The sequence below is a fragment of the Ilyonectria robusta genome (genome assembly GCF_021365365.1).
Source record: "Ilyonectria robusta strain PMI_751 chromosome Unknown BGZ61scaffold_10, whole genome shotgun sequence".
Classification (NCBI taxonomy): Eukaryota; Fungi; Ascomycota; class Sordariomycetes; order Hypocreales; family Nectriaceae; genus Ilyonectria; species Ilyonectria robusta.
This window is the reverse complement of record NW_025764444.1, coordinates 427,891-453,903: the sequence shown is the minus strand read 5'-3', so window position 1 is coordinate 453,903 and position 26,013 is coordinate 427,891. Positions and strand designations below refer to the sequence as shown.

Genomic DNA, 26,013 nt, shown 5'->3' with positions numbered 1-26,013 from the left:
TGTGCCCTGCAGTTGACAGCCTCAGTCCATGCTGCGGCGTCACAGAGCGCCCGCTAATCCTCCATGATTGACGCCACAGCTAAGACTTCGGTCTCAGCATATATAAATGGAGTTAACTCTCAATAGGGAACCGTGACACGAGCTGCTTGCCGAGATCCAGCTCCAATTCTTCCAAAGTCCATTCTCAAGCCTTGTCTCCCACAGGTGCTGATTTTCCAAGCTGAAATTCCCAAACTTGCATGATTCCATAAATCTTGTCCAGAGGGTCCTTGGCCTTTCTCAAATGTGCACATTTGTACAAAGTGAGACGGTCCCGATCAGCCAAAGCCTCTAACCCAGCGTCTTGGATTTTATTGACGAGCACTCGTTGCATGACCACGACCGTGTCTCTCACCCCTTTCATCGCAAGAGGAAGCATCGAGATAGACATGGCTTGGTGGAGTTGCTTGCAGAAGGCCAGCATGTACTGCAATGTGAAGACGTCTCCTTTCTCAGATAACACCTTGGAGCCTTGGCGATCCAAAAATATGGAATTCGGTTGCAGAATGGCTTCTTGCAGAGTCCAAAGGGAACTGAACCAAGGGATTTGAGTGAGCAAGGAGATCGATCTTGTAGCGTCGGCTATCCAGTCAAAGGCCATGGTGTTGAAGCTCAATTCTTTCTTCTCATCACTCTCATCATGGCCTCCCAGCTTCAAAATGTTGTTGCCGGAAAGCCATTGTTGATAGGAAGCTTCTGCTCGGAGGGAGGATCTTTCAAGTAAGCAGAAAAGATCGCGGGGAGATTGTTCATAGGGTGCTGAACTGCGGTCTGGCTCCTTCTGTTCACTAAGTAACCAGATGAAGGCTTGGTGAGCATTTCGGAATATCCGTGCCTGCCGACCGATCTCTTTTGCCTTCTCCGGGGAGTCGACAGTTTGGTTGATGCATGCAATATCCACCCAGATTAAATCGCAAGATGTCATCTCGGAAGCTCTTCGAAGAACCCTTGCGAACTCGGCAGGTGTAAAAAGAATGGGGTCGATTGCTGGCACCTCCCAATTGATTCCTGATACCTGGAGCGTCGGGTATCTCGGGGCCTAATCTTCTGGCTGTTCCCACCGACCCCAGGTGTATGATAGTATCACGTATCGCGGCTCCCTGAACGAACTATATATGTTTCCCAATTTCCATTCGAGGGATTCCAGACTTGGTACATGCAATAATCGTGCTGGCCAATCGCCCATGGGGGTCGACGTTCATCATTGGACTATCCAGATGAATAGCGCGGAGCTCAAAGAGTTGTCAGATCGTTGTCTACCATAAGCTTACACTGGATCTTCCAGAGTCTCCCACAGATTAGGTTTTAGTTGAAAGGATATGTCTGATTCCAGAATTGTGGATGTCAGTTCTCCTTTGGGCCCCTTTGTTAAACCCACGTCTTCCAGGGAGTCGGTCTTCGTGGATGTATGGCTTTTGCTGTGACGCGTCAGGCGATCGACCTTATCATAAAGCTCAGCATATTCTGCCCTAGAGTATGCAACAGAGTGACTCGGCGCTTGTGTATTCACATGCCCGGGTGGTCGATATGGAATGTAAGCATCGCCGGGGGTCCGAGTATCACCTGGATCTGGATCTAGGGAATCCTCCCATTCTTCAAATGGGTTGGGAAGCTCCATTTGATTCAAATCTGTCCCCAGATGGCCATAGATTGGGGCTCGGTCGTCATTCGTCCCTGGCTGGCCCAACATCATGCCTTGCCACACAAGTGGGCGGAGGGACAGTCTCACCGAGGACAGAGTCTCCTTTGGTAGGCTCGTCGCTTCGGGGCACGCTGAAAACGACGATATATTCTGAGGCTTGTTCAACGTCTCCTCTGTTGGCCCCATCTGACATTAATCGGGAGCGTCAGATTGTCTCGGGGTCAATTCATGAGTGATTATGTGATCACTCTCATTGGACCATTGGGCAGTAATGCCTTGAAGTAGATAAGTCAGGCAGCTATGCGGTACGAGGCGTTTGTAAAAAGAAAAGAAATGACATAAGCGAGCTCTGCCAAGAGCACCTCAAATCTTGACGTTCCTCGATCTTGTTATTTCCTGTGCCAAACACTGAGCCATTGATCGTGTAGATGTCAATAAAGACCTCAAGATGTCCCACACGAATCATGAGGAAATCCACCCATGCTGCCGAAAGAGTATTTTCTGACACAGTACCGTGGTCCTTTCCAGCCCTGTGCAAATTACAGAATAAATTTAGCCACAGTACTCTCCTCACAACGTAGAAGATTTTGGAGAGCAAACATCTCCTCGATTCTATTGACATATAATTAACTTCACCTTCTTAGATAATCAGAGAACCCGCCAGTCTACCGCGACTGTCTTTGCGGGTTTATACAATTCCTCTCCTCGCAAATTCACCCTAGCCCAAGCACCCCAATTGCCGATCTTGAAGAAAGTCCCTGGAGAGTTGGCACACTCTTTCAAAAGGACCCCTCGTTTCATATGCCGACCACAAAAAAGTTCGACAGCATAGTTCGGGCCATCTTGGATGTGATAGCTTCTCAGCCAGCTGCGTAGCTCAGCGCTACGATACCTCGCATTGGCTTCGGGGATGGGATTCCTGGGGTCAACTACATGGTCGTTATCATGCGTTACCCAGATTGAACACCGGATACCCTCCCGTAGTGTTGCTGGATATTTGGACTGACCCTTCTTGGGTGATAGCGCAACACGCCACAGATGGGTGCTCTTCTTCTTCAACAAACTGTCCATTTGGACCAACTTCTTGCTCGGGATGTGTGAGAGTCGCGTCGCTAGCGCTGGAGTTGAATGGCATCAGAGACCCTCGATAAGATGGAGGTGGTCCATTCGCGATGTCAGCTAGTTTGGCTGTGCTGAAGCTCAACGAGTTAAAGAAGCCTGCTCCCATAGCCGAGGCTGTCTCGCGAACAAACGCGAGAGGATATTGTCCGAGAACCAGGTCCCCTTCACCATCGCCAGGGGCAGTTTTTGTTGCCACAAACCAGTTCTTAACTCCAAGTACGGACATGATGGCCTCAGCACCTCGCATTTTACAGTATCTCCTCGAGCCGAGACCCATGATCATTTCTCGCTGCATAGCTTGCAAGTGGTCGAGACCTGTCCGATTTAAAAGTTTGAACAGTTCCAAATAGTCTGGATGAAAGAAGTCGTGACTGATCAAAGCGCCAAACATTTTATGAGGCCCTGTAATCGTGCTTGAAGTGTCAAATGACGGCTTGGAAGTCCCTTGGAAGTCTGTCTTACTATCCAACATAGAAAATCTCTCTTGACGAGTTGGTGAGCATGCGTGTGTCAGAGCAATGAGTGTGTTTATCGGAACCGGTTTGCGCTCAGCTCCAACCGTCAATAGCTCCCAGTTTTCATTGTAAAGCCACATGTCGGGCCGTAGACACAGTTCCTGCAGGGTCCAAAGTGAGGTAAACCAGCCGCATAAAGTCATGGAGCTTCGAAGAATGTTGGGGCCAAAATCATATTTCTCAAAGAGTCCATTGCAGTTCCCCTCTGGCCAAATACCAGACTTGGACTGGAACGTAGTGCGGTAGAAAGGATCCCCATCCACACCCAAGTATACCAATGACATCCAAGATATGGCCGATTGCAGGCCCCTCCATGAATCGAGTCTATTCAGCCAAATAATAGAATATACAGAGTTTTAGAATATTTCAGCCTGGCGCGCAATCTCACTGCGAGCTCTTTGCGAACCATCCTGTGGAATGCAGACCAGGTCTAGCCAGACAAAACGCGTAGCAGGAACCCTCGATAGAATTTTTGGGAGGGAAACAACGTCAAAGATTGTATTTTCCGGCACTTGCCACCCATTGACACCAGGGACATTGGTCTTTTTAACTTGGCCTGATACAACCTTTTCCCATCGGCCCCAAGTGTGGCTGATGGCGGTGTACTGCGGCCGAGATACGAGAGAAGACACTTCCACAGTGCGTCGAGAGTCTCGATCCCACAGGAAGAATAGAAGCCCTCCAGTTTTTGGCAGCCAAGGGCAGGGGTCGACATCAACACCCAAGTCGCACCGAGGATTCAACCTCGGCAGATCCTCCTCTGCTAGTATCCTCGGACCGTGAATTGCCTCATTTTCGGGCCGGGCAATGGGCACGTCGGACTTGAGAGGCATCAGGCTTTTGCCCAAGTTTGAAGCCAATGCTGCACGGTAGCAGGGGAGCGCAACCGCTCGGCAAGCGGAATGAATCACCGCACTTCCGCGCGCGCCCTTGAGAACCTCGGAGATGTATGAGGGCCAAGGACCCATGAGTTCATTTCAGGAAGTGTGTGGAATGACTTGAATCAGTTCGCAGGATATGTGGACTGCCTTGGACCAGATGGACATGATAATTGCCTGGCGACAGAAAGCTGAATGATCGACCCACCACTGCCACAGAATCCAAAACGACTTTTCTTGGATAGGATGCAAATCTCCTGGCGACAGCGGGTAGCATTGAAATGAAGGCTCATCATGATAGACGCCTAATGCTGAAGCCAGGGAATACAAACGCCTAAATGGAGGGGTAAACTGTGACTCGGGTGTTGCGAGATTACAAAAATCGTCCACGAATTTCGAGAGAGGATCAGGCACTGGAGAGTCCATAGTCCTGTTCCGGGGCTAATAAAAATATGGCCAATAGAAGGAATCGAACTATTTTAACCAGTCACTGGATTGAGGGATGATAACACTATAATGTTACAGTTTCAAGCAGAGGTAACCTTGAGGAGGAAGAGGGGAATGTCACCTGCTGGCATAGCCTCGTTCTCGAATCTTCAGTGTTGAGAGAGAGCGGAGAAAGGCAGAAGTGTTCTTCAAAGCGGCTTCGGCATGCCTTTTACAGTCGTAACTAGAAATGCCACGTAAATTGATCTTGAGACCAACAAGCAACAAACCCATAGAAGGTTTCAATGCTTTCTCGGCCACGGGCTCGACCTTCTCCAAGGCGCAATCGGCGTCAGCCTAAGCACACATGCACACCTTGCCTGTAAAAGGCAACAATCACAAAAGGTGATGGAGAAATTAGACACCGAGAGAGTTGTATTATAATAGTTGATTACGTGTATTAGTATCAGATAGATTACGTCACAGAGACGGCCGCTTTTGAGCCAAGTTGGCGGTGATGGCGCACCCACTGAATCAGCGAAGCCGTATAAAGGTGCAGCCGAAGCCGGTAGAAATCAGCCAATCAATACTTACCTCGTCGCAATATACTCGCAGCCTAGCGTAAGCTCAGTGCTTCCAACCTCTCGCATCACCCTCCTCGCCATTCATCTAGATAGGAGGTGCGTGGAAGCAATGCGACAGTATAAAATCTAACGAGAAGATTAATTCACATCGCTATCTGATTGACGCAGAAGCATTATCTCACCGCAACCAACCATGGACTCCGCTGCGGAAATAGAACGGGAAGATGCCGCGCTGGACTCCTGGCCACGCCGTCTTTTACACATCCCAACTATGGTGTCGTATGGGTGGCAGCCCGGAAACAGGTATGGATCATACGTGGAGCCGGCCTATAATGCAGTCACATACACATGGGTCAGGTGGAAGCTATCGGGACATGAGCGCCCGGATGTGCGCTCCATCGTCGTACACGGTATCCCTTGGGAGGTTCCAAGGGTTAACCCCGACCATTTTACTGTGCAGCAGTCTCAATCTGTCTTGAAAACGAATACCGGAAGTGTTTCTCACTGGATGTTGAAGCGTATATCGGCATCCGTGGAGTTTGTATGGCTTGATGTCGCCTGCATTGATCAGCGTGGGACAGAGCTCAGATCGGCCGCCGAGATTGGCAGGCAGGCCGCTATTTTCAAGGGTGCTCAAAACGTGTTTTCTTGGTTAAGCACCATGCCTATTGCGGATCTACAAAGAATTTTGGCAAGCTTAGACACTCTGAGCGACGTCGTGAGAATTGTGCCTGCTGGAACGACACCTACAGCGTCCTCACAGCAGTTGACGACGATACATGGCCACCTTGGCCAGCTTTTTAAAGACCATTGGTTCTCTTCCCTATAGACACTGCAAGAGACTTTCCTGAGACAGGATGTCCTGTTGTTGTCTCAAGAGGGAAATGCTGTCGCACTACCAGGAACGAAGGCAAGTTCGTCATACAGTCTAACCTTTTTCGATTTGATCAGCTTCTGCGAGTGCATGTACGTCCCAAACGTCAACAGCTCTAAGATCGGCAAACTATACCCGAAAATCTTGGAGCTAATCGAGGCCTCTGGTATAATGGCAATCTCCTCACAGAATGCAATGGCGGCTTATGCCGCGGTGGGACATCGGACGAGCGTCAAGGCAGAAGATCGCGCGTACGGGATGCAGCAGATGTTTGGGTTTCGCTTGGGGGTTACAGCTACCAGTCCTCCCTCGAAACCCTTCTACACACTTGAGGAGTTGGAAGACCAGCTTGGAGAGCAGCTCTTATTGCACTATCCCGTCTTGAGCCAATTGCATGTCTTCACAGAGCCGGCAGCGCGTGGAAGAGGGTGGCATGTGAGCCAAAAGTCAATGATCCCCGATATGGTATGGAGCGAAGGCAACCCGGCTTGGCCCACGCCGGATGAACAGGAAGAGGCCAGATGCTCATTTTCCGTTCGCAACGTGGACAGCCGAAACTGGGGGTATTTCGAAGGTCCTCTCTGCAAATTTTCGCAGTTTGCAGAAGCTTGTACGGCGTTTGAAGAAAGTAATGCCTACCCAGAGCACTATTTCTCCGAGAGCAACTTCTTGACACTGTATATGGATAGATGCGCGGAGCTGTCCAGTCCCCCATACTATCAAAGCGGCACGTACCGCCGAACTCCGCAGGGTAGCCAACAGAGAGACCTGGCTCGATGGCTTTGTGAAACTTTCAACGACAATTCATTGCATATACGGTTGCTGGGACCGAGATCGTCGGAAGTGGGCCGATCGCGAGTAATGCTTGGTCTTATCTTGCTTCGCAGCAGTGGCCAGAGTTTTGATCACTATCGCCGTCTGGAATTTTGCCACTGGCTTATATCGCACACGACGATGGGAGGTGATCCACTGCCCGGTCATGACTTCTTTGATGGCCGTCGCGAATCATGGCGGCCGTCTTCTGGCGTCTTTGGTTAATGGTTCTTTTGACGAAGGAATGTCAACACAACATCCATAGTTGACTTGCAAGTAATAAAACAAAGTTGGATATAATTTTTTCTCGTGATTATTGGTGCCATGAAAAGATAGTTTGCTTCGATTGCGTACATTTTGCATGGAGCCGAAGTCTGCAATATCTTACCCTGTACCTTTGGGGTAATGCATACAGTCCTGATTCGAAGCAATATACTCAGTGATGCACTGCTAATATGTTTCAGAGTATAATACATCGCCAAATTGAGCGATGGGGTTAGGTTTAGGGTAATCGAATTGAGTGAATACCGCGACAATTCTTGGTGATATGTGCGCCAACATCTTGCACGTCAACCACACTCTCATTCACAATTCCAAGAGAAGCTATTTCTAAAATGGCTTAGAGGGGAGATGATATGCTTCGGCGCCAAGGTATTACCCCAATATCTATTCGGCACACAAATTTAAACTCCACGAAGGACAACATCAGCCGTTTTGTGATTGGAGACAGTGGGCGTAAGGGGATTGTGCTACACTCCCTGGAGCCACAAGTGTGTCCGAGAAAGGCGGTATTGCAAGACGACGACGAGAAATTATGGGCTAATTTACGTGGAATTGTGTCAATTGTCTTATGCAAAGTTGTGTACCCTAGACCGTGGTAATCGAGATTGTGCAGGCGTCAGTCTTGTGATGAATGAGCGACTTCATGTGGTGGAATCGTAGGCCTCCTGGACCTGGTCCAAGCCGCGATATTGCTCTTTTCTACGCTGGAGTGGTACTTGATTTATGTCTCATCTTCCCCTTGTGAGAACTGATTGACGCTCGGGTTGATGACAAGTCGCGAGTGCAACCCCGCACAGTTGCTCCGACTCATGAGTGCAAAGCGACGATGGCGCGAACATGCTTAGTGTGGATGAGATGGCACCATAACCAATCAACGGGGGCAGATATGGATTGTCTTCGAAACCGGGGTACGGCCGAGGGTGAAAACACAAGAGCGGTCACCTGGTCAGCTTGGCTGGATGCAATATGGACTGACCCTTGAGGATCCACGGCGTGCAGCTTCTTCGCGATTGCAATTGGACCGGAGAGACTTGCTACACCCCAACAACCCTCTCGCAGGTATTTGCCCATGCAATTGCTCATCACAATGCTACCCTAGCTCCAGCCCGGTCCTCCACGGTCCCTCGGACTCTAGATCTGACGCCGAGAACATCCTCGTCGCGACTCCACCTTCCCCGGCTTTGGCAGCGAACAAGCCAGTTCCCCCGCACTAACCTACCCCAGATTCCCGACGGGTCCTAGCTTCGGCAATCTCAGGAATCTTATAAATAAGGCGAGGGAACGGCAGAGAGACGAACAGCCCAACACGATCAAGCTCGAGCATCTGTCCCCATCCAAGTCAGCAGAATCACCCGGTCACGATGGCGAGCATCAAAGAGAACCGCACGTCCAAGGATGACTACGCCGTCAAGCACGTCAATAGCGTCCTCGAAGATGAGAAGCCCGTCAACACCGAGGAGCGGGACTACACCGGCACCGCAAAGAAGACTGACCCCGAAGAGATCCGGCTCGTGAGGAAGCTGGACATCTGGATCATGGTACGTTGACAGCAGACATCCTGACAGACGTCCAAGACTAACATCTCTGTAGCCGTGCTTGTGCGTCATGTACTTTCTCAACTACGTCGATCGCAATGCCATCGCTCAGGCCCGTCTCAACAACCTCGAAGAAGACCTCGGTATGACTGGAACAGAGTTCAATACGACCGTTTCCATGTATGACCGCCCGAATATATACAAGCAGTGCGAGATCCAGCGGCTAACGATCGTCATATAGCCTCTTTGTCGGCTACGTGTTGATGCAGGTCCCCAGCAACATGTTGATCACCAAGGTCAGGCCAGGCATGTACATGAGTTCATGGATGCTGATCTGGGGTGTTGTCTCTGGTACGTCGATGTCGCCGTATCTACTGGACTCTAAAGCTGACTAGACATAGGTTGCACGGCTCTCGTCAAAAGCTACGCTGGTCTTGTTGTCTGCAGGTTTTTCCTCGGCATTACTGAGGCGCCAGTATGTTTCGACTAATCCTCTACCTACAAGGTCTCCATTCCTGACATTCTTTAGTTCTACCCAGGAGCCACATACATTCTGTCTATTTTCTACACTCGTAAAGGTACGTTCAACCCATCCAATTTGGGGGCCAAGCCAATTGACAATCTCGACAGAGGTGGCATCCCGCATTGCCCTCCTTTACTGCGCCCAGATTCTCGCCACAGGCTTCTCGGGTCTCATCGCGGCAGGTATTTTTGCTGGAATGGACGGTCTCTCAGGTATCGCTGGATGGCGCTGGTACGTTAACCTTCAATTATTATGCATGCTTCGGCAACTGACATAACCACCAGGCTTTTTATTGTCGAGGGTGCTGCCACAGGTGTTGTTTCCATTGTCGGATTTTTCCTTCTCCCTAATACTCCCCTCACAACCAGTTGGCTGAACGAGCGGGAGCGGGAGCTCGCCCATTCTCGCATGGAAAAGGACAAGCTCTCGGATTCCGATGATCAGCCCGTATCCGCATGGGAAGGCTTGAAGCAAGCGTGTGGCGACAAGCGGACGTGGCTTTTCTGTCTGATGCAGAACTTCCATCTCTCAGCTTGCTCTTTCAACTCCTTCTTCCCGACGTGAGTACTACCCGTTAAAGCATCCGCCGTCCATAGCTAACACAATTGGCTCCAGCGTTGTCAAGACTCTAGGATTCGACACAACCATCACACTCGTCATGACCTGCCCGCCATTCATCTTCGCTGGTGCCACCGGCATCTTTTTCGGTTGGAGCTCTGGCCGACTGCATGAACGCACCTGGCATATTACTGCTGGCCTGGCCATTGCGATTGTCGGATTCGCGCTTGCTGCAGCCACACTGAATACTGCTGCCCGCTACGTGGCCTGCTTTATCTTCCCCATGGGCGCGTACGCTGTGAACTCAGTCATTATTGGATGGGCGGCATCCACACTCTCTCAGACAAAGGAGAAGAAGGCTGTGCGTATACTCTGCAAGCTACTGCAGCTAAATGACCAACATGTGCTAATTCTTGCGGCAGGTTGTTCTTGCTATGACCAACGTTGGTGGCCAGGTATGTCTGCGCATCCCAAACCGGACTGTGGCTGTTACTAACCTTTCATCTTTAGATTGGCTACATCTATGGTGCCTACCTGTGGCCTAAGAGTGACTCGCCACGATATGCCATTGGATTTGGCGCTTCAGCTGGTTTTGCATTCTGCTCCATTCTTTGCGCCTGGTGGATCCGGGTGTTGTTGATTCGGGAGAACAGGAGGATCCGAGCCTCGACTTCTGAGCACGTCAACCTCTACGGATACTAGTTCTGACGCAACTTCCCAGTACATGTCTAAGAACAACAGGCATTGAGTTAAGCTGGGCGTCGATGGTGGAACGCGTCTGAGGATTTCGACAAGGATCTGACTATCTTGCTATTATGGTCATTTCTCTCGATGTTTATATCCTTTTATCTTATATATTCATCTTGAATCCTGCTTGCCATGATATTATATGAACGTAATTTAGTATAAAGAGATGGTCATCACCCACGATAAGGGAGATTCTGTCTCATGCAGAAATATTTAATTACCTGTTAATTGTGCCTACCTTCATGGATGGTAACGTGCCTGATGGAGGTTATCCGGCTCTGCCAACTTCAACCTCACTGAGGACTGCTTTTTCCAGTTTAAGAGTTTAAAACGGTCCTTTCGACGGTTCGACACCATCTCGGGGCTATTGTTCGAGAGAAATGAGAAAAATGAGCACGGATTATGGATTTAGGACACTAAAGCTGAAGGTTTATCTCGTGATAGCCTAACATCGAGTAAAAAATTCTTTGAGTGGGAAGAATCAACATATCCAGATTATAATACCCATCACTAGATGTAGTCAGACAGGTATGGAGAAAGAAGTTGGCTTGGACCTGGGGTTATTGTTGAATTCATCAACACAAAATAATGTAGTAATTGGGAGCTTTTGAAAAGGTTAGGTTTAATCTTATTTAATTCGTAGAGAAGCAACTGAAAACCAATTTAGGGCTTTAATTAGCTTACAACAGGTGGCCATTGAACCAGCTTACCAGATACCTAGTAAGCATTGTAGATGATAATTAACAAGCGTGAGTAGCTGAAATCGGACTGACTCTCAACACTGGTAAGCTGGCAGGGAATCACCCGAAATATCGGTATTGCCGTGACACACCGCCATAACCTCATACGTCGCTGCTGCCTAGCATGTCTATTACCCACTGTTTGACCGATCATTCAATTATTGTCTTTTGACCTTAATCCCTCAATCACCGAACTTCTATATGTAAAAGCTTTCTTACCTTCAAAAATGCAGCCGTTTTGCTGATTTAACTAACTTCTGTTAGAAGGCAGACAATTTCAGTTCACGATTCCATAAGTTGAAGCAAGCAAGGACTCTTATTTATCGTTGACCATCCCCCTTTAAGTCTGTCAGCCAGCCATGTCACTCGACCAAGTACTGCCAAAGTCAACCTCGCCCTACATCATCGACCAGAAAGTCATTTCTTATGGCAAATATCAAGGCCTGGCAACAGTTACCTACATCGATCCAAGAGACGAAACAAAGACGCCAAGGGATCGTGATTTTATTTTTCTAGTTAATCGCCCTCGAGACGAGCCTGTCGGAACCTTGATGCCAAATATATACAAGGACGACGATGGCCGATGGTGTACAATCCTAGTACAACAGTTCCGCCCACAATACGATGGGGATACAATGGAGTTCCCTGCCGGCTTTATTAGTCGCCGCGGCGGGGAAACAGCGGAGCAAGCAGCTGTGAGGGAAATGGAGGAAGAGACGACAAAGACTGGCAAGGTTATTGCGAAGAGTCCACGGCTCACCTCAGAGCCAGTACCTATAGCCGCTCTGCTCACTGGAGTCTTTCTGCACGCGGAAGACAAGAAGGGCGAAGAGGCCGGCAAGCAGAGATTGGACAAGGGGGAATTCACTGTGGAGTGGAAAGTCCCGCTGATCGAGCTTGAGGACCGACTCCAGGAATTTGAGAAAGATGGAATTGTGGTGGACCCCCGGATCTGGACCTTTGCCATAGGAATACGGTGTGCTTTGACACTTTCTTTATAGACTTGTACCTCAATAAGCTAAAAGAGGAAATGTTGAGACATATCTTGACTTCAATAATCCTGCACAATCACTATCGTGAATCAGTAGATATCTGCCTTTCTTTCGCCTCCGATGATGCGGCCACGAAATAAACAAAGTGGCATCGTGTAGTAAAAGGAGAAGTAGGGACTGGCCTTGAAATTACCGTTTTACCATCCCCAATAGAGACGGCGGAGTGGTATGGTTGTTTTGAACCGATATATACGCTTGCTCAATTCGATAGTGAAGCTAGTAATTAAGACTACTAGATTTCGTACCTCTACGACTCTAAGCAAACGAGAAGATAAATTACAAGTAAAAGCTACGATAGGAGGGAATATGGATATATTACGGTAGAATAAAAACATCTGAAAATCTCAAAAGGAGAAAGTCCACCAAACTTCCAATGTTGCTTGAATCCTCTAGCGAAGAGTATTAATTTGCAACGAATAAACCTAAATCGATACACCTTTTACTAATGAGGTCTCTACTGCAATTCCTTCAATACCTCCCACAGTATGTTCAATGAAGATAGTATACATATTCATCATATGTATGGTGTTATTCTATCTACTAGTTCCGGGCTGTATCTGACTATGTAAAGGGGAATCTGTCGGAATCCTAGCTCGCAACAACATGATATCGCTCAAGTTCAGTAGTAGTACAGACGCCCTAGAGGGAGGTGTTATGTCGTCATAAAATAAACTCATTATACGTTAAAGAGGCTCTTGGATCCGTTTCAAGGCCATTTGGATTCATTTCCACCATGCCTGCATCGACAGTCGGGTAAAGAGGCATAGTTTCTCCAAAAGTGTCAAACCACAGCAAGCTTGGTGATATTGCCGGTATCAATTCGGAAAATCCAGCTGCCAAGTCTTCTGGTTGTTGCCCAACACCAGAGCCCGCGTCCATGGCTGGTGTCTGTACTCTCGTCGCAGAGGTACGTGGGATTGTTCGTGGACTCGTACACGTTTCATCTTCGACCTGCATCGAATCTGGATCTTCATTCATGTCTCTGGATGGGACCCCGATGCTGTGAATACTTCCGAAAAGCCCACCGACGAGATTACTTTGACGTTCCATCTTCCATCGTGCTCTCATCTCCGTGTATTTGTCGCAGGCCCCTTGCATATGCTCGAGGATCAGCAAATGTCGTTTTGCTACTGGATCGTGAACCGCAAAGCGGTGGAGGATATTCTTCGCGAGGCGTAAGCTTCGCTCTAGTGGAAAAGACGTATCGAAGTCTCCGAAAGCGGCGACACCGAGGACCAGTCCCGAGGCAAACACCGAGTTTATTAGAAACGGCAATCTCTTCGGGATCAACTCAGTCGACAAAAGCGTTTGCAGAAGGTCGACTGTGTGTATGGCAGCTTCGAGGCATGCGTAGACAAGGACTTGGTTGGAGGATGAAGAAGGTGCTCGCTTCTCTTGGTTGATGGGCAAGGAGTTGGGGTTAGAGTCGACGTGCGCAGACACATCCTTGAGAAGAAACGGCAGAGATAAGAGGATAATAGTCCAATAGGCCGTCTGCTTGAGGTGGAGAAGACCCATGTTGGGCTGCTTCGTGCCGTCAGAGGCCTCAATCGACTCGCCCGGCTGGATGCCATCAACTTCGAAGCCATTGCGAGACTGAGCCGCCCATCGCCGGTGGTGTTGACTAATGCGCTCAATTACCTCAGTGGATATCATCCTCTTGGCGTAAATATCTGACAGGACCGACTCGAAAATCATGGACAGGTCATTGCAGGCCGAGTAATCTTCCCTGCTAGCAGTGTCCCTGGTTTCTGATGTTGACGGTGGGCGTCCTAGTGAGGCGCTCATGAAGAGATCAAGAATCCGGATGGCTTTCCATAGTCGCTCCCTTGCTCGACATTCGGCAGGTGGAAATAGAGCAGAAATGTCCTTGCGGTGTAGACCGAGGGCATAGGCGGCTCGAACACCCATTCCAAGATACATAAAGGCGGAATTTCGCCGAGATGCACCGAGAAGGTACATGGTGATCAGCGCAAACGCTTGGATGGTGGGAATATCTGGATCCTCCATGAGTGTTTCAACAGTCAGATAGCGACCATAGTTGAAGAATGTCTCGGCAAGACTGTCTTTGTCCTCCGGACCAGTTTGGGCACCGATGGCAAACACTAGGTAGTAGACGGGACTGGCTGGGTCAGCCTTGTCGTTGTCTTTCTCTTGCCAGCTATTGATGGCCTGGTGGAGCTCTTCCTGATCAAACAGGAGTAATACGCAGTTTGCAGATTGCATGTACCATCGCTGGAGGTACTCTACCTCGTCAGGATTTTGCCTTGGAGGTGGGTTTTGGGCGCTTGACATGATCCATCCTCGGCGGGTGTCTGGTGACGACTCGACAATTAGGTGTCGCAACGGGTCATCAACAAACGGGCAGTTGCCTAAGCTTTTCCTGACGATCCGGCGAATGTTCTGCAAAAATGAAAGGGTGGCAGAGTCCCCGATGAACATGTACTGCCCCTTGGTATCCTTGACTAGCCGCGACATCTGAGGCACCCTTGCTGGGAAACCGCTCGACAGCAACTGCGACGACGCCGACGCTCGATCACTCGACGGCGCAGCGGGCGACATAAACGCGCCATCGGCGACGTGATGCGAGGGCGACGGCCCGGTGCCCGGCGTTGATTGGCTGCCGTCGGGAGCCCGGCCGGGACTCATCCGCTCCGGGGCCGGGCCGCACCCCGGAGTCGCGGATCTGAAGTGGTCGGGGTCCGGGCTCGGCAGCGAGGAGGCCAGCAGCGGGAACCGGGTGGTGGAGGACTCGCAGTCTCGGCCGAGGCCGCGTTTAACGCATCGACCGCATGGCCGCAGACCGTCGCAGCGCTGCTTGCGGTTCTTGCAGCTCTCGCATGCTTGGGCACAGCGTTTGCGGTCACTGTCGCGGACTCTTTTGGTAGGCATTGTGTGTTTTGATCCCGGGTCCTTCCTCCGCTTTGACTAGTCAGTATTCGCTCCTCTTGGTTGCCAACGCCTATCCAATTGCACATACAATCACGGTGGCTCGCAATGAGAGAACCCTGATTCCGCACCTGGTAGCCGAGTCAGCAAGTCCCATTGCAACCGTGGGCTCCATCCATTCTAAGCCCCGGGCAAAGTGCAAGGAATGTCGGAAAACACCCCATTCGAGAATAAAAGAACTTACAGCAGGACATTTAGCGGAGGCCCAATACTACGAATGATGTCTGAGAGTCTCTTCCAAGTTCCACACGACGAGCTGCGCCGTGGTGAAATGCAGGAACTGGGACCAAGTACTCCCGACCAGAATTGCCGATGAGTCTTGCCCCTCACTGATAATTTGACTCTGTTTTAATTGGTTGGGTTTCAAAAATAATATCCACACCACTCACCCGGTTCCCGACGCTTCGGCTAGTGCCCCTCAACTCGTAGCTCGTCGTTCGTATTCCTGCACATCTCGATTGCCTACAGTCCTATAACACCTATTATTTGAAGCTATTCAAACCACTGGATTCGATTATATTATTTGGTACGGACATCTATTCAATTCACACCATGGCCCAATACGAGGCTGCATACCCCGCGGACCTGCGGGTCCTCCCAGAGGTGGTGGCGTACTTCCGGAAATTCTACGAAGTCTCAGACACGCCTGGGCAAACAGAGAAATATGTGAACTTGTTCACGAGAGATGCCACTTTTGCTCTGGCCTCTAAATCTAGCAAGGGAACGCAAGGTTAGTTTCCCATCAAACATTGGTTCCGTCAATCATGTCGCTGACATTCTCCAACACAGAAATCACTGCCCTAAGGGAAGGCATGTGGACCAGCGTTGCATCTCGGAAACACACTCTACACAAAATCTTTCCGTTTGGAAATGATTCTACCGAGGTGATGCTTTATGGTTCTGTAGAACTTGGCATGCGAAGCGGGTCGACAGTAGAGATTGACTGGGCGGGACGGGCACAGCTGGTCAAAGAGAGTGATGGAGAATATAGAATGAGTTTCTATCAGGTTTTCCTTGTAAGTTGGCTCTGAACCGGATACTTGTTCTGGGCTTTTGGACTGACCTCTTTAGGATACTGGGGCTATGGCCCCGAAGAAGTAGACTACGATATTAGACTAGCTCACGCAAAGGGAGGGTTTATCTGGCAGGACAGACATAGTCATGATCGCGTCATACGGTTGGAATTATTTAGAGAGAAACTCTTTATAGACAAACTATTTAGAGAGAAAGTCCAATACACGCGCACCAACTTCTTGAGCGGCTTCAATACAGTGCCAGTGACCAACTCCTCCTAGTACTGTGAGGAACTTGTCCTCACCCTTGGATCCCCATCTAGGAGTAATACCTGTTAGTTCTGGAAATAAAATGCGCTCACTTCTTGATATTACTCACTCATCAAAGATGACCTGCGCGTCTGCGAGGGGACTCGTTTTGTCCTCCTCGCCAGCGATAATGAGAAGGGGACACTGGGCAGCAGAGTAGTTGGGACGTCCGGCTTCCGCTATCGCGCGGCAAAGGGAGATATAACCATCCGGATTTTGTGACAGGAGTAGTGAGCGAATGAACGCCTTGTGTGTCGAGGATGACTTGGATCCCGTAGCTGCGAGGGGAATGGTGTCTGCCATTGCTTCCATTCCGGCTACAATACAACATATCAGCCACGAGGTCAAACGCAACCTCAATTGCAATGGGTAAACTTACTTTTGTTCACCGTCTCAATGCGGGATGTGAAAATTTGAGCAAGTGCTGGCTTTGGCAACACTGGGCCGATGAGAATAGCAGCTTTCAACTTGAGTTTTACAGCGAGCTCGGAGACCACAATGGCTCCCATCGAATGCCCAACAACAATCACCTCCTCTGGCGAGATGCCAATGTGTTTAATGATTCCCTCGACATCCTGGGCAATTGATTGGATGCTTGTGTGCTCATGCTCGGGACGCAATTCGGAAAGTCCGCTTCCTGTGTGGTGTTAGGACTGCGGTAACACATCACACAACGCCGGTCAAACATCTCGTACCAATAATATCGAAAGCAAGGCAAGGATATCCTTCGCTAGCCAATTGCGTCATCAACGGGGTGTAGAAGCAGTGCGAAGATCCCAGCCCGTGAATGAATACAAAGGTGGGCTGCTTCTGCTTCGGTGCTGACGCAGGGTCTGCGCGAGCGAAGAAGAGGGACTTCCCTCTAACCTCTAGAACCGGCATTTCGAGACTGGGAGTGAGGGATAGTGGTGTTGAAGGCGATCAATAACCAGTTGGATTACACTGCAGGGTACTTCATGAGACGTTGAGACTGGTCCCCAATCGAATGAGTGTGTGCTGAATCAGCTTACATGAGACATACACGGCCGCGTATTACCGAGATCAACAATGCCATCGCGGATAATGACATTCCTGATAAGTTACGAGCGGGGTGTCGGCTAAGGACGGTCCACATCTTCGTCTTGACTTCGGCGGCGCCATCGGCTTCCGGGTGAGGCACATGATTGTGGGCGGGGTTTCATTCGGCTACCGGGCGAGGGTTTCACCTACAGGGCCCATCATTCTCCTCTGCTCTTCGGATACAGGGCAGTGGATCTTCGGCTTCCGCGGAGTCGAGTCCTCCGAGGCCTTATCATTGGCAGAGAGCAGTCAAACAGAAATAACGCTTGCGGAGCACTATCGGCGTACCACCGGGCCGCGTACTGGCATTGCAGCCCTGGCCACTGTGGTTTTCGTCTTGGATAAAAGTTCTGGGTCCACGCGAACGTAATTGGCGCTAGGGAGACGGATAACTCTAGCTGGATGTGGTGGAGCAATACGGAGGTCTTGTATAAAGAAGATGGTTGTACTTGGGCAGAATCGCTTCAATCCACGCTAGTGCTGTCCGATCGAAACGAACAAAAATGACCGTCAACAAAGCGAATTCGTACTCGTCTGTGACGGAGACGAGTCGCATCTTGAAACTGCTCTGCGATCAAGTCAATGCTGTGTCACTTCCCCCAGCCGTTCGCCATCTTGTGCCCCAGGTGAAATTCACCGCTGCCCGTGATTTCCCCTACTTTCCCATCCCACTCAAGGAGACGGAAACCGGAGCTGCGCTCAAGGCAATCGAGGGCGGCGTTGCGTGCCTCCTGGCTGACCTCAAGGATGGAGAGGCCAAGAAGCGACAGATCGTGGTAGATCTGGAAAAGACGACTGCGTTCTTGTGCCAAGCGTATATGGCGACGGTGGGAGGCCAGGGGAAGCTTGACCCTGGTGTCAAGAAGCTTCTGAAGGGTATGTTGACAAATTTCGCAGGCTGCATCTCATGTGCGAAATAAAATAGACATTAATTGAAGATAGATACCGATTTGCTTCACGCGCAGTCAATCTCATATCGCCGCATGTCCGCTAACCTCTACGAGACCAAGGTGCCGGGAGAATACTACCACATCCACGGCTCTCTTGAGGCTTCGACGACGCTGGGAATGATTGGATTGGAGCCCTTCAGGCCAGATTTGGAAAGCCACGAGGATATTGTTCGCGTGATTGAAGGCGCTGTCACAAAATACTCGACTGCGGAGTTGGAGGAGCTCAATGCCAAAAACCGACAGGCGGGGGTTCCTGCTCTCAAGCACGAGGACTTCCTGAAGACCCTTCACGTAGGTTGCGTCTTTTGACACTTGGATAACGGATTTGATTGCTGATACGGAAATTGCTCGCGCGCAGGGTAAGACGAATATCGAGCTGCAGCCTTGGACGGTCGAAAACCTGGAGACCGAAACACCAAAGGTCCCTCTATCTCCGAGCTCACCAGGTCAAAAATGCCGACCATTAGAGGGTATCAAAGTTCTTGAACTCTGCCGAATTATTGCCGGACCTGTCATCACCCGCATTCTGGGCGAATACGGCGCCGATGTGCTTAAGATAACCAGTCCCAACCTGAGTGATGTTCCCTTTTTCCAGGTCGATGGAAACATGGGAAAGCATGCTGCGGAGCTGGATCTCAAGACGCCTGAAGGACGGGAAAAGTTTGCGGTTCTTCTTGCCGAGGCGGATGTGGTTGTGGATGGATATCGCCCCGGTGCTCTGGAGCGTCTCGGTTACGGCGCCGCGTCGTTGACCAAGTTGGCCAAGGAGAGAGGAAAGGGATTTGTATATGTCAACGAAAACTGCTTCGGTTACGAGGGCGAGTGGGCGAATCGGCCCGGATGGCAGCAGATTGCAGACTGCGTAAGTTTCTCCTCACCCATTACCCCGACTGGTCAAGTAGCCGGCTATGGCGGGTTTCAATGACACAACTGACATCCGATCTAGGTGAGCGGTGTTGCATGGGAGCAGGGCAAATTCATGGGCTTGAACGAGCCTGTCGTACCACCCTTCCCAATTTCCGACTACGGCACGGGATGCATCGGTGCCATTGCGGCGCTGACCGGCCTCTATCACCGAGCCACGCAAGGAGGCTCATGGCATGGAAAGGCATCCCTGCTGCAATACGACCTGTTGCTTTTCAAGGCCGGAAAGTACTCGGACGAGGTACAGGAGCAGTTGCGAAAGAATATCGGCGACGACTTCTTGGCATTGAGACACGCACACAGCGTAGACCAGATATCCGGCACAGCGCTGCGCCGAATGAGGGAGACGTGCCCCGAGATTTTCAAGAATGGTCGTCTGTTGGATACGTGGTACTCGGCTGCGTATAAGGCGGACGTCGAAGCAGTTCTGCCGGTTGTGGAAGTCGACGGATTGGATATTGGCTTTAGACGGGCGAGCAGGCCCAATGGGTCGGACAAGGCTCAATGGGATTTCAGTGGCGACGAGGACTATAGAAAATCTGCATAAGCATTGTATGATATTTAGAAACAGCTGCATCGATATTATCCTAAATTCCGCCGTGAATAGTGTTTAGATCCTTCCCAAACTAAAATGTTCGGTCTGCTCCGCCATGTGTCTGAAATATGAGTCCACCATGACGTTTGAGGGGATGTTTGACGACGACCATTCGACCACTCGTCTGACTGCTCACGGGAATTAGCTACGGCGAATTGTCCGGCCATTTCGAAAAGGCGTCGAATTCAAAATCGTCCCTCTCCGAGTCATTTCGCGCCGGCATATGCCATCAAATCACAACCGGGGGATTGCCGCCATCGTCGGAAAAGGGCATCGGATCTCGGTCAACCCCGTACCCGAAGCAGCCGATGATGCCATGCAAGGTGGCCAACCCTCCATTCCTGCTGTCCGATCCCCGCCTTTCCCCATGGGCGTCTGTATTGCGGGGTTCTTGTGTATCCATCCAGCGGTCGTGTTTTGTAATGTGCGCCGCTCAATCGAACGATCCGGATCGTCGCCGCCCACCTACAAAGTCCCTCCAAGCGTTCCCGTAAATCCGTCTGGTGCCACATATCCGTACGCCAGACAACATAAAGCAGTCTCTCTCCTCCTTTCATAGCTTCACAAACCCGTTTACTGCCATTCCATTGCTTCTAACCGCCCTGATTGCAGCACCATCGCGTCCTTGGCTTGATATCAACATGGCAACTCAGACTGTCGAGACCACCAAATCAGCAACAATGACGACCGAGCCTCCCGTCTCCGAAGAGGGCCTGGGCCAGGAATTCACCAAGCATGTCATTAGCTCCTTCGGACCCAAGACCGATCCCCGACTCCGTGAGGTCTTGGGCTCGTTTGTCCAACACATCCACGATTTCGCCCGAGAGGTAAACCTCACCGTCGACGAGTGGTTGGCCGGTGTTGAGATGGTCAACCAAGCCGGTCAAATGAGCAATGAGCGCCGGAATGAGGGCCAATTGATGTGCGATGTCATTGGTCTCGAGACGTAAGCTTACTGATAATCATGCCCACGATCATCAAGCTGACAACCGCAGACTTGTGGATGACATCACCCATCGGGCGGCTGCAAACAGCGCCAACTCTGGCACTCTCACGGCCATTCTGGGTCCTTTCTGGCGCGCTGATACGCCTATCCGCCCCAACGGCACCACAATCTCATTTGAGACGCCCAAGGATGGCATCGTCTCCTACCTTCACGGAACTATTACATGCGCAGAGACTGGAAAGCCCATCCCCAACGCTTCTGTAGATGTGTGGCAGGCATCCACCAATGGTAGGTTCAACACTCATCGAGTAGCCGATCAGCGTTCGACAAAATTCTAACCGCGCCTTCAGGCCTCTACGAGCAACAAGATGCCGATCAGCGGGATTGCAATTTGCGGGGAAAGTTCATCACAGACGACCAGGGCCGTTATTCATTCTACTGCCTGAAGCCCACACCATACCCTGTGAGTACCTACGAAGCGCCATTTGATTTGTTACTAACACTTATTTTTCAGATCCCCGAAGATGGCCCTGCTGGCAAGCTTCTTCGCATGCTTGACCGACACGTTTACCGACCCGCCCACCTGCACTTCATGGTGAGTGACCTAAACGGAGATTAATGAGAACTAGCATGGAATTGGGCATGAACTGACTCGTGTGTAATAGGTTATTGCGGATGGCTTCAAGAGTGTCACAACCCAGATCTTTGACTCTGATTCCGAATATCTCGGCAACGATACTGTCTTTGCCGTCAAGGATGGTCTCACCGTCACCTTTACTCCGAGGAAGGGAGACCCTGAAGCCAATTGGGAGTTGGAGTTTAATATGTCCCTAGCGACGAAAAAGCGAGATGCTTGAGCAGGTGGCAGTGTATGATGCGTGGTTCTCAGCCTTGATGATATGACGTTTGGAGAATAAGGAATTCAGTTTGCTAGTCGTTTGGTAGATAGCAAGTTTGGGACAATCATGAACGTTCTACTTTTCCTCATCTGAAACGCGGTCGATGTGCAGGATATAAATAAACAAGCCAATTACCTTAAGATTCCTGCGGTTGGTGCTACTGGACTGGATGCAACACACCTTTCTTATCTATCTGACGAGGGACGATCATTGAAGACTGTTTTTGGGCTTTTCGATTTCGCGATTCAGCCTGGACGACTTCACCTAGATTGAGACTGTCTTCCATTCAGGCTCTGGAATTGATCAAAGCACGCTACGGACTATCGGGTAACATGAGGGATTGAAAACAAAATGTACGATTTGATTACACATGGACCCTTTTCTCGGGGTCTACGTGCAAGAGCACCCTTAACGCGGCACATACTCTTTCCAACCTGTACTCTGGGAAATATCGCATGATTGATACCGACCAAATTATCGAGGATGCAAATCACGGCCACAGACGCCGCATGCACTTGAGCCATGAAACTATTCGAAGAGAAACTTATACTCCTGGCTTTCTTTCATTTCAAGGAATCGTTTCAGGATTGAGCTTCAGCCTTGGGTCTTCTCAGCCGCATTTTGCGCCGAAGTACAAGTACAAGGCTGCTGAGACCAACAACTGATGCAGGCACTCAAACGATCGTGGGTCGGCGATAGTAAGCAAACCATTCTTGAAGTCGATGTGCGAACTGTTGGCTCGGATTTTAGAAGGGTGAATCTCTCGCACATCCTCAAGGTAAATCATCATAGTTTGAGGGTACCGATAGATGGCCGGGATTTTGAGCGTTGGACATTCTTCTGCCACTGGGGAACGCTGAGGTAGCATGCGAGAAAGTCACATGGTCGATGCGTGCTGCTTGAATACATGAGAAGTGCCGGTTGTAGATTTGAAATGGATGTGGTGCGAGTGGGTGGGCGTGATATCGGAGGTATCAAAGGTTATGGTTCTAATGAGAGGATCGACGTCTTGCGTAAAGCCTCTCCTACAAGCATGACACGCTGTGTCCGAGCTGCTGTTCTACATGTGCGACAGGAATTGCGATTGTGGATGGTTTGTTTCTAATCTGCCGGAGAAATGATGATAGTTGGTCTAGTTTGATGATGTATATCTGGCTCATTTCTGTGATAAGACGGTGACATTTCTACTAAAGGCTCATTGCTGATGCTTGACAGCGGGGAATCATCGCGAATCGCACTCGCATCTGCGAGTGTGTCGCCCAGCGAGGACTCCAGATTAGCCGGACTGTCAGGTCTTTGACGTTTTCGGCTGGAATTAGAAAGTTCGCTTGGGCATTTAGCTCCGAGAGGCGGCTGAAATGAGAATTATTGATAAGAGATAAATACTTGATGGATGGGGCGAGGATTGAAATGCTAGAGGTTGGTAAAACTTGGCAAATGGATAAGCAAGGGGGTGCTTCAACCCTGTCCTCGGGCGCATCATGATTTCTCTCGGGCCTATCAGTGGTGACATTTCCCGTCGGATGACTTAATCCCAGAGAAGCTTACATTTTAATGCATGGCTTAGGTTCAGCTGAGTGGAATTCAGCCGTAAATGGACCATTGATGAGTCTCGAAATTGAAACTATTGAAACGCCACATTCCTTAGACGCCCATGATCTTTCAGCTGCGAGTCCCCTGCTCCTGTTTGTTTGGCTCTTTGCGTCTCCGCGTGGAGCGCGTGTCTCCTGAGGGACCCAGCGACACCTGCAACATCAACAAGTAGCCAAATTTGTCAACCTCTGTACTCATTCTTGTCCATCTCTGACATCAGACAGTAATGCTGGATCTGCCACCATGGCGCCAGTTATCACCAACACGAACTTTGACGTCCTCCCAGACGAGCCATTCACCCTGTATCTCATTGGCTGCGACCAAGGCTGCACGATCGTGCTTTTGAGCGGGCCCTCTAAAGACCTAGAAGATGTTGAAACTCTTACGAGTAAGTTGTTGTCGTACGCAGACATGATGGAGACGCTGCGTTTATCATCGGATTCATGCTAAACGGTTATAGAGGATGCTAAAGACAGTTTCACCTTTACATTCAAGCAGGATGAGTTTCCTTCCGGTGTTTATGCTTTCAAAGTAATCGACAATGATAGTGGCGACTTCAACTATAGCGCCCAGTGGGCCTGGGAGGGCTCGGACAAGTCTGATGAGTCTGTGTCGTCGAGCATACCAGCATCTACCGAACCGGCTTCAGCTACCCAACCACTTTCATCTACCCAAGCCGCTTCATCTTCCCAACCAACTTCATCTGCCCGACCAGCTTCATCTACCGAACCAGCTTCATCTACCGAACCGGCTTCATCTTCCGAACCAGCTTCATCTACCGAACCGGCTTCATCTTCCCAACCAGCTTCATCTTCCCAACCAGCTGTATCTGCCCACACTACCGGTATATTTCATCCTGCCTGTCTCACCTTCTCCTGACTAACTTACTTTAGTACAAGTCGCGAAGCAAGGGACAACCTCCTCCCTTACTTCATCCGGCATTTCTCAAGCGGTCATTACGCAACCCTCCAGCTCCTTGACGGTCCCAGAGGACACCATCGCATCAGCTACTCAGAGCTCGAGTTCAGGGGCAGCGGGCCTTGGCCCAGGTCCGCTGGCCGGGATAGCGGTTGGAGTGGTAGCTGCTGTCGTCTTCATTCTCCTTGGATTGTTTTTGTGGTGGCGAAGAAGGAGACAAAGGGCTCGGAGCAACAATTCCACCTCAACGAACGATTTGCAGGGACGTATCTCCGAACTGGAGCAACCAAAGAATCCCGAGATGCTGGTTGTGGCCGAGTCACCAGCTGAGCTGCGCGGCTCTACGCCGCGACCCCCCGTGACCGAAATGGCGGACACGGCCCGATCATCAGAGGTCCAAGCGAAGGAGATTGAAGACAACAAAGTCCTGCAGGACTCCCCTAGAGTAACTTCTTCAGAGTTACCTGGAGAAACAAAACAACTAGGGTCTGAACTCTCTACCGAGAAGGCACCCCACGAGATGGACAGCACCCAACAGCCTAAGGAGCCCTCTGTCGCTCTACAGACGCAATCCACGCCTCCAACCCAGCAGCACCCTCGAATTCTTCCTCAGTCGCCTTCCTTATCGATTACATCTCCTGATACGGGGGTCTCTATTCTACCGAGTTCATTAGGCGGAGCTGGCTCACCGTCAGAAGCTGACACCATATCGCCAGTGTCTCCGTCATCAGACGCAGACAATACTCAAACACGAGCATCTCTAATGGACAAGTACGCCCAGTTGGAGGCACGGAAACGGCGACTTTTAGAGTTGAAGCAGATTGAAGAGGAACAAGCGGACTTGGAGGCAAAGCTTCGAGCTACTGCAGATTAGGGAGATGAAGGCATAGCTGGACGAACTTACCAAACACTCACTCGATGGCTTCGCGAGAGCTACTTAATTTCCTAATCGGATGAGACGATGTGGCGCTATACGCTCAGGGGACCCCAGAATCGCTGAGCGGATGAGACGTCTTGTTTGCCGGAGATGCTACAAAGCTACCATGGAGGGGCGAAGTTTCTTGTTACTACTTCGGGCCATTTTTGCGTGAATAAGGGCAAGTGACATGATATGCGTTGCTTCGAGACGCTCGATTATTTTGTGCTTGGAAAGGTTCGCGATTTTGGAGCAGGACAACATCGACTGGGCGCAACGGAAGCACGAGGGGAGGTGATGCCCCTTGACCTTTTGAACAAGTCATCGGCAGAGACATCGCAGAGACACCACAGTAGATACACCTCGGGATTGAGGACCTTGGAAGCCTCGCCCCTGAGCGAGTCGGGGATGGGGGAGCAGCCAGTGACGCGTTGGCAGAGGCTATAGTGGAGGCTTGAGCGGCAGCCTGCATCTGAGCGGCAGGAACATCGACGAGGTCCTTTTTGACCTTGAAGGCAACTGGGAGTTGGAGTTTAATATGGACCTGGCGACAAAAAGCAAGATGCTTAAGCAGGCGGCAGTGTACGATGTGATTCAGTTCTCCCCTAGCCT

The 26,013-nt window shown here is 50.4% G+C and overlaps 9 protein-coding genes across 9 annotated transcripts; 6 read left to right on the top strand and 3 right to left on the bottom strand.

The window, feature by feature from the left end:
* Positions 1 to 184: 184 nt before the first annotated feature.
* Positions 185 to 964, bottom strand: BGZ61DRAFT_478111 (uncharacterized protein; the record flags this gene model as incomplete). The annotated part of the gene is made up of 1 exon (XM_046248975.1): positions 185 to 964. One exon carries the CDS (start codon positions 962 to 964, stop codon positions 185 to 187), a length of 780 nt encoding a protein of 259 aa, XP_046104137.1.
* A 1,660-nt stretch (positions 965 to 2,624) lies between these two features.
* BGZ61DRAFT_478110 (uncharacterized protein) lies at positions 2,625 to 3,602 on the bottom strand (the record flags this gene model as incomplete). Its single annotated transcript, XM_046248974.1, has 1 exon — positions 2,625 to 3,602. One exon carries the CDS (start codon positions 3,600 to 3,602, stop codon positions 2,625 to 2,627), a length of 978 nt encoding a protein of 325 aa, XP_046104136.1.
* A 1,797-nt stretch (positions 3,603 to 5,399) lies between these two features.
* On the top strand, positions 5,400 to 7,118 carry BGZ61DRAFT_532579 (uncharacterized protein; the record flags this gene model as incomplete). The annotated part of the gene is made up of 2 exons (XM_046253880.1): positions 5,400 to 6,019; positions 6,158 to 7,118. The coding sequence occupies 2 exons, from the start codon at positions 5,400 to 5,402 to the stop codon at positions 7,116 to 7,118; spliced, it is 1,581 nt and encodes a 526-aa protein (XP_046104135.1).
* A 1,418-nt stretch (positions 7,119 to 8,536) lies between these two features.
* Positions 8,537 to 10,551, top strand: BGZ61DRAFT_517977 (major facilitator superfamily domain-containing protein; the record flags this gene model as incomplete). Its single annotated transcript, XM_046252351.1, has 10 exons — positions 8,537 to 8,713; positions 8,766 to 8,890; positions 8,952 to 9,061; positions 9,112 to 9,185; positions 9,240 to 9,288; positions 9,341 to 9,464; positions 9,518 to 9,793; positions 9,849 to 10,152; positions 10,214 to 10,246; positions 10,302 to 10,551. 10 exons carry the CDS (start codon positions 8,537 to 8,539, stop codon positions 10,491 to 10,493), a joined length of 1,464 nt encoding a protein of 487 aa, XP_046104134.1. The 3' UTR covers positions 10,494 to 10,551.
* An 893-nt stretch (positions 10,552 to 11,444) lies between these two features.
* BGZ61DRAFT_452008 (uncharacterized protein) lies at positions 11,445 to 12,318 on the top strand. The gene is made up of 2 exons (XM_046245896.1): positions 11,445 to 11,481; positions 11,546 to 12,318. The coding sequence occupies exon 2, from the start codon at positions 11,638 to 11,640 to the stop codon at positions 12,277 to 12,279; it is 642 nt and encodes a 213-aa protein (XP_046104133.1). The 5' UTR covers positions 11,445 to 11,481; positions 11,546 to 11,637; the 3' UTR covers positions 12,280 to 12,318.
* A 447-nt stretch (positions 12,319 to 12,765) lies between these two features.
* On the bottom strand, positions 12,766 to 17,618 carry BGZ61DRAFT_420453 (uncharacterized protein). Its single transcript, XM_046243486.1, has 6 exons — positions 17,297 to 17,618; positions 16,981 to 17,238; positions 16,672 to 16,918; positions 16,562 to 16,611; positions 15,002 to 15,173; positions 12,766 to 14,950 (listed from the first exon to the last, which is right to left on the bottom strand). The coding sequence occupies exons 1-6, from the start codon at positions 17,481 to 17,483 to the stop codon at positions 12,991 to 12,993; spliced, it is 2,874 nt and encodes a 957-aa protein (XP_046104132.1). The 5' UTR covers positions 17,484 to 17,618; the 3' UTR covers positions 12,766 to 12,990.
* A 545-nt stretch (positions 17,619 to 18,163) lies between these two features.
* Positions 18,164 to 20,081, top strand: BGZ61DRAFT_352580 (CoA-transferase family III domain-containing protein; the record flags this gene model as incomplete). Its single annotated transcript, XM_046240445.1, has 4 exons — positions 18,164 to 18,536; positions 18,603 to 18,901; positions 18,969 to 19,472; positions 19,557 to 20,081. 4 exons carry the CDS (start codon positions 18,164 to 18,166, stop codon positions 20,079 to 20,081), a joined length of 1,701 nt encoding a protein of 566 aa, XP_046104131.1.
* A 728-nt stretch (positions 20,082 to 20,809) lies between these two features.
* BGZ61DRAFT_352347 (Intradiol ring-cleavage dioxygenase) lies at positions 20,810 to 21,932 on the top strand (the record flags this gene model as incomplete). The annotated part of the gene is made up of 5 exons (XM_046240421.1): positions 20,810 to 21,075; positions 21,125 to 21,363; positions 21,426 to 21,538; positions 21,590 to 21,670; positions 21,741 to 21,932. 5 exons carry the CDS (start codon positions 20,810 to 20,812, stop codon positions 21,930 to 21,932), a joined length of 891 nt encoding a protein of 296 aa, XP_046104130.1.
* A 1,878-nt stretch (positions 21,933 to 23,810) lies between these two features.
* On the top strand, positions 23,811 to 25,359 carry BGZ61DRAFT_532571 (uncharacterized protein; the record flags this gene model as incomplete). Its single annotated transcript, XM_046253879.1, has 4 exons — positions 23,811 to 23,955; positions 24,028 to 24,163; positions 24,217 to 24,392; positions 24,461 to 25,359. 4 exons carry the CDS (start codon positions 23,811 to 23,813, stop codon positions 25,357 to 25,359), a joined length of 1,356 nt encoding a protein of 451 aa, XP_046104129.1.
* Between the last annotated feature and the right edge of the window lie 654 nt (positions 25,360 to 26,013).

What these genes read in the sequence shown, in the direction of transcription:
- BGZ61DRAFT_420453 (XM_046243486.1), bottom strand. Translation starts at nt 17,483, where the DNA reads ATGCCGGTTCTAGAGGTTAGAGGGAAGTCCCTCTTCTTCGCTCGCGCA. An exon ending in CATTGAGACGGTGAACAAAA is followed by an intron (nt 16,919 to 16,980) that starts GTAAGTTTACCC and finishes GTTGTATTGTAG; the next exon opens with CCGGAATGGAAGCAATGGCA. An exon ending in GCGCAGGTCATCTTTGATGA is followed by an intron (nt 16,612 to 16,671) that starts GTGAGTAATATC and finishes TATTACTCCTAG; the next exon opens with ATGGGGATCCAAGGGTGAGG.
- BGZ61DRAFT_452008 (XM_046245896.1), top strand. Translation starts at nt 11,638, where the DNA reads ATGTCACTCGACCAAGTACTGCCAAAGTCAACCTCGCCCTACATCATC.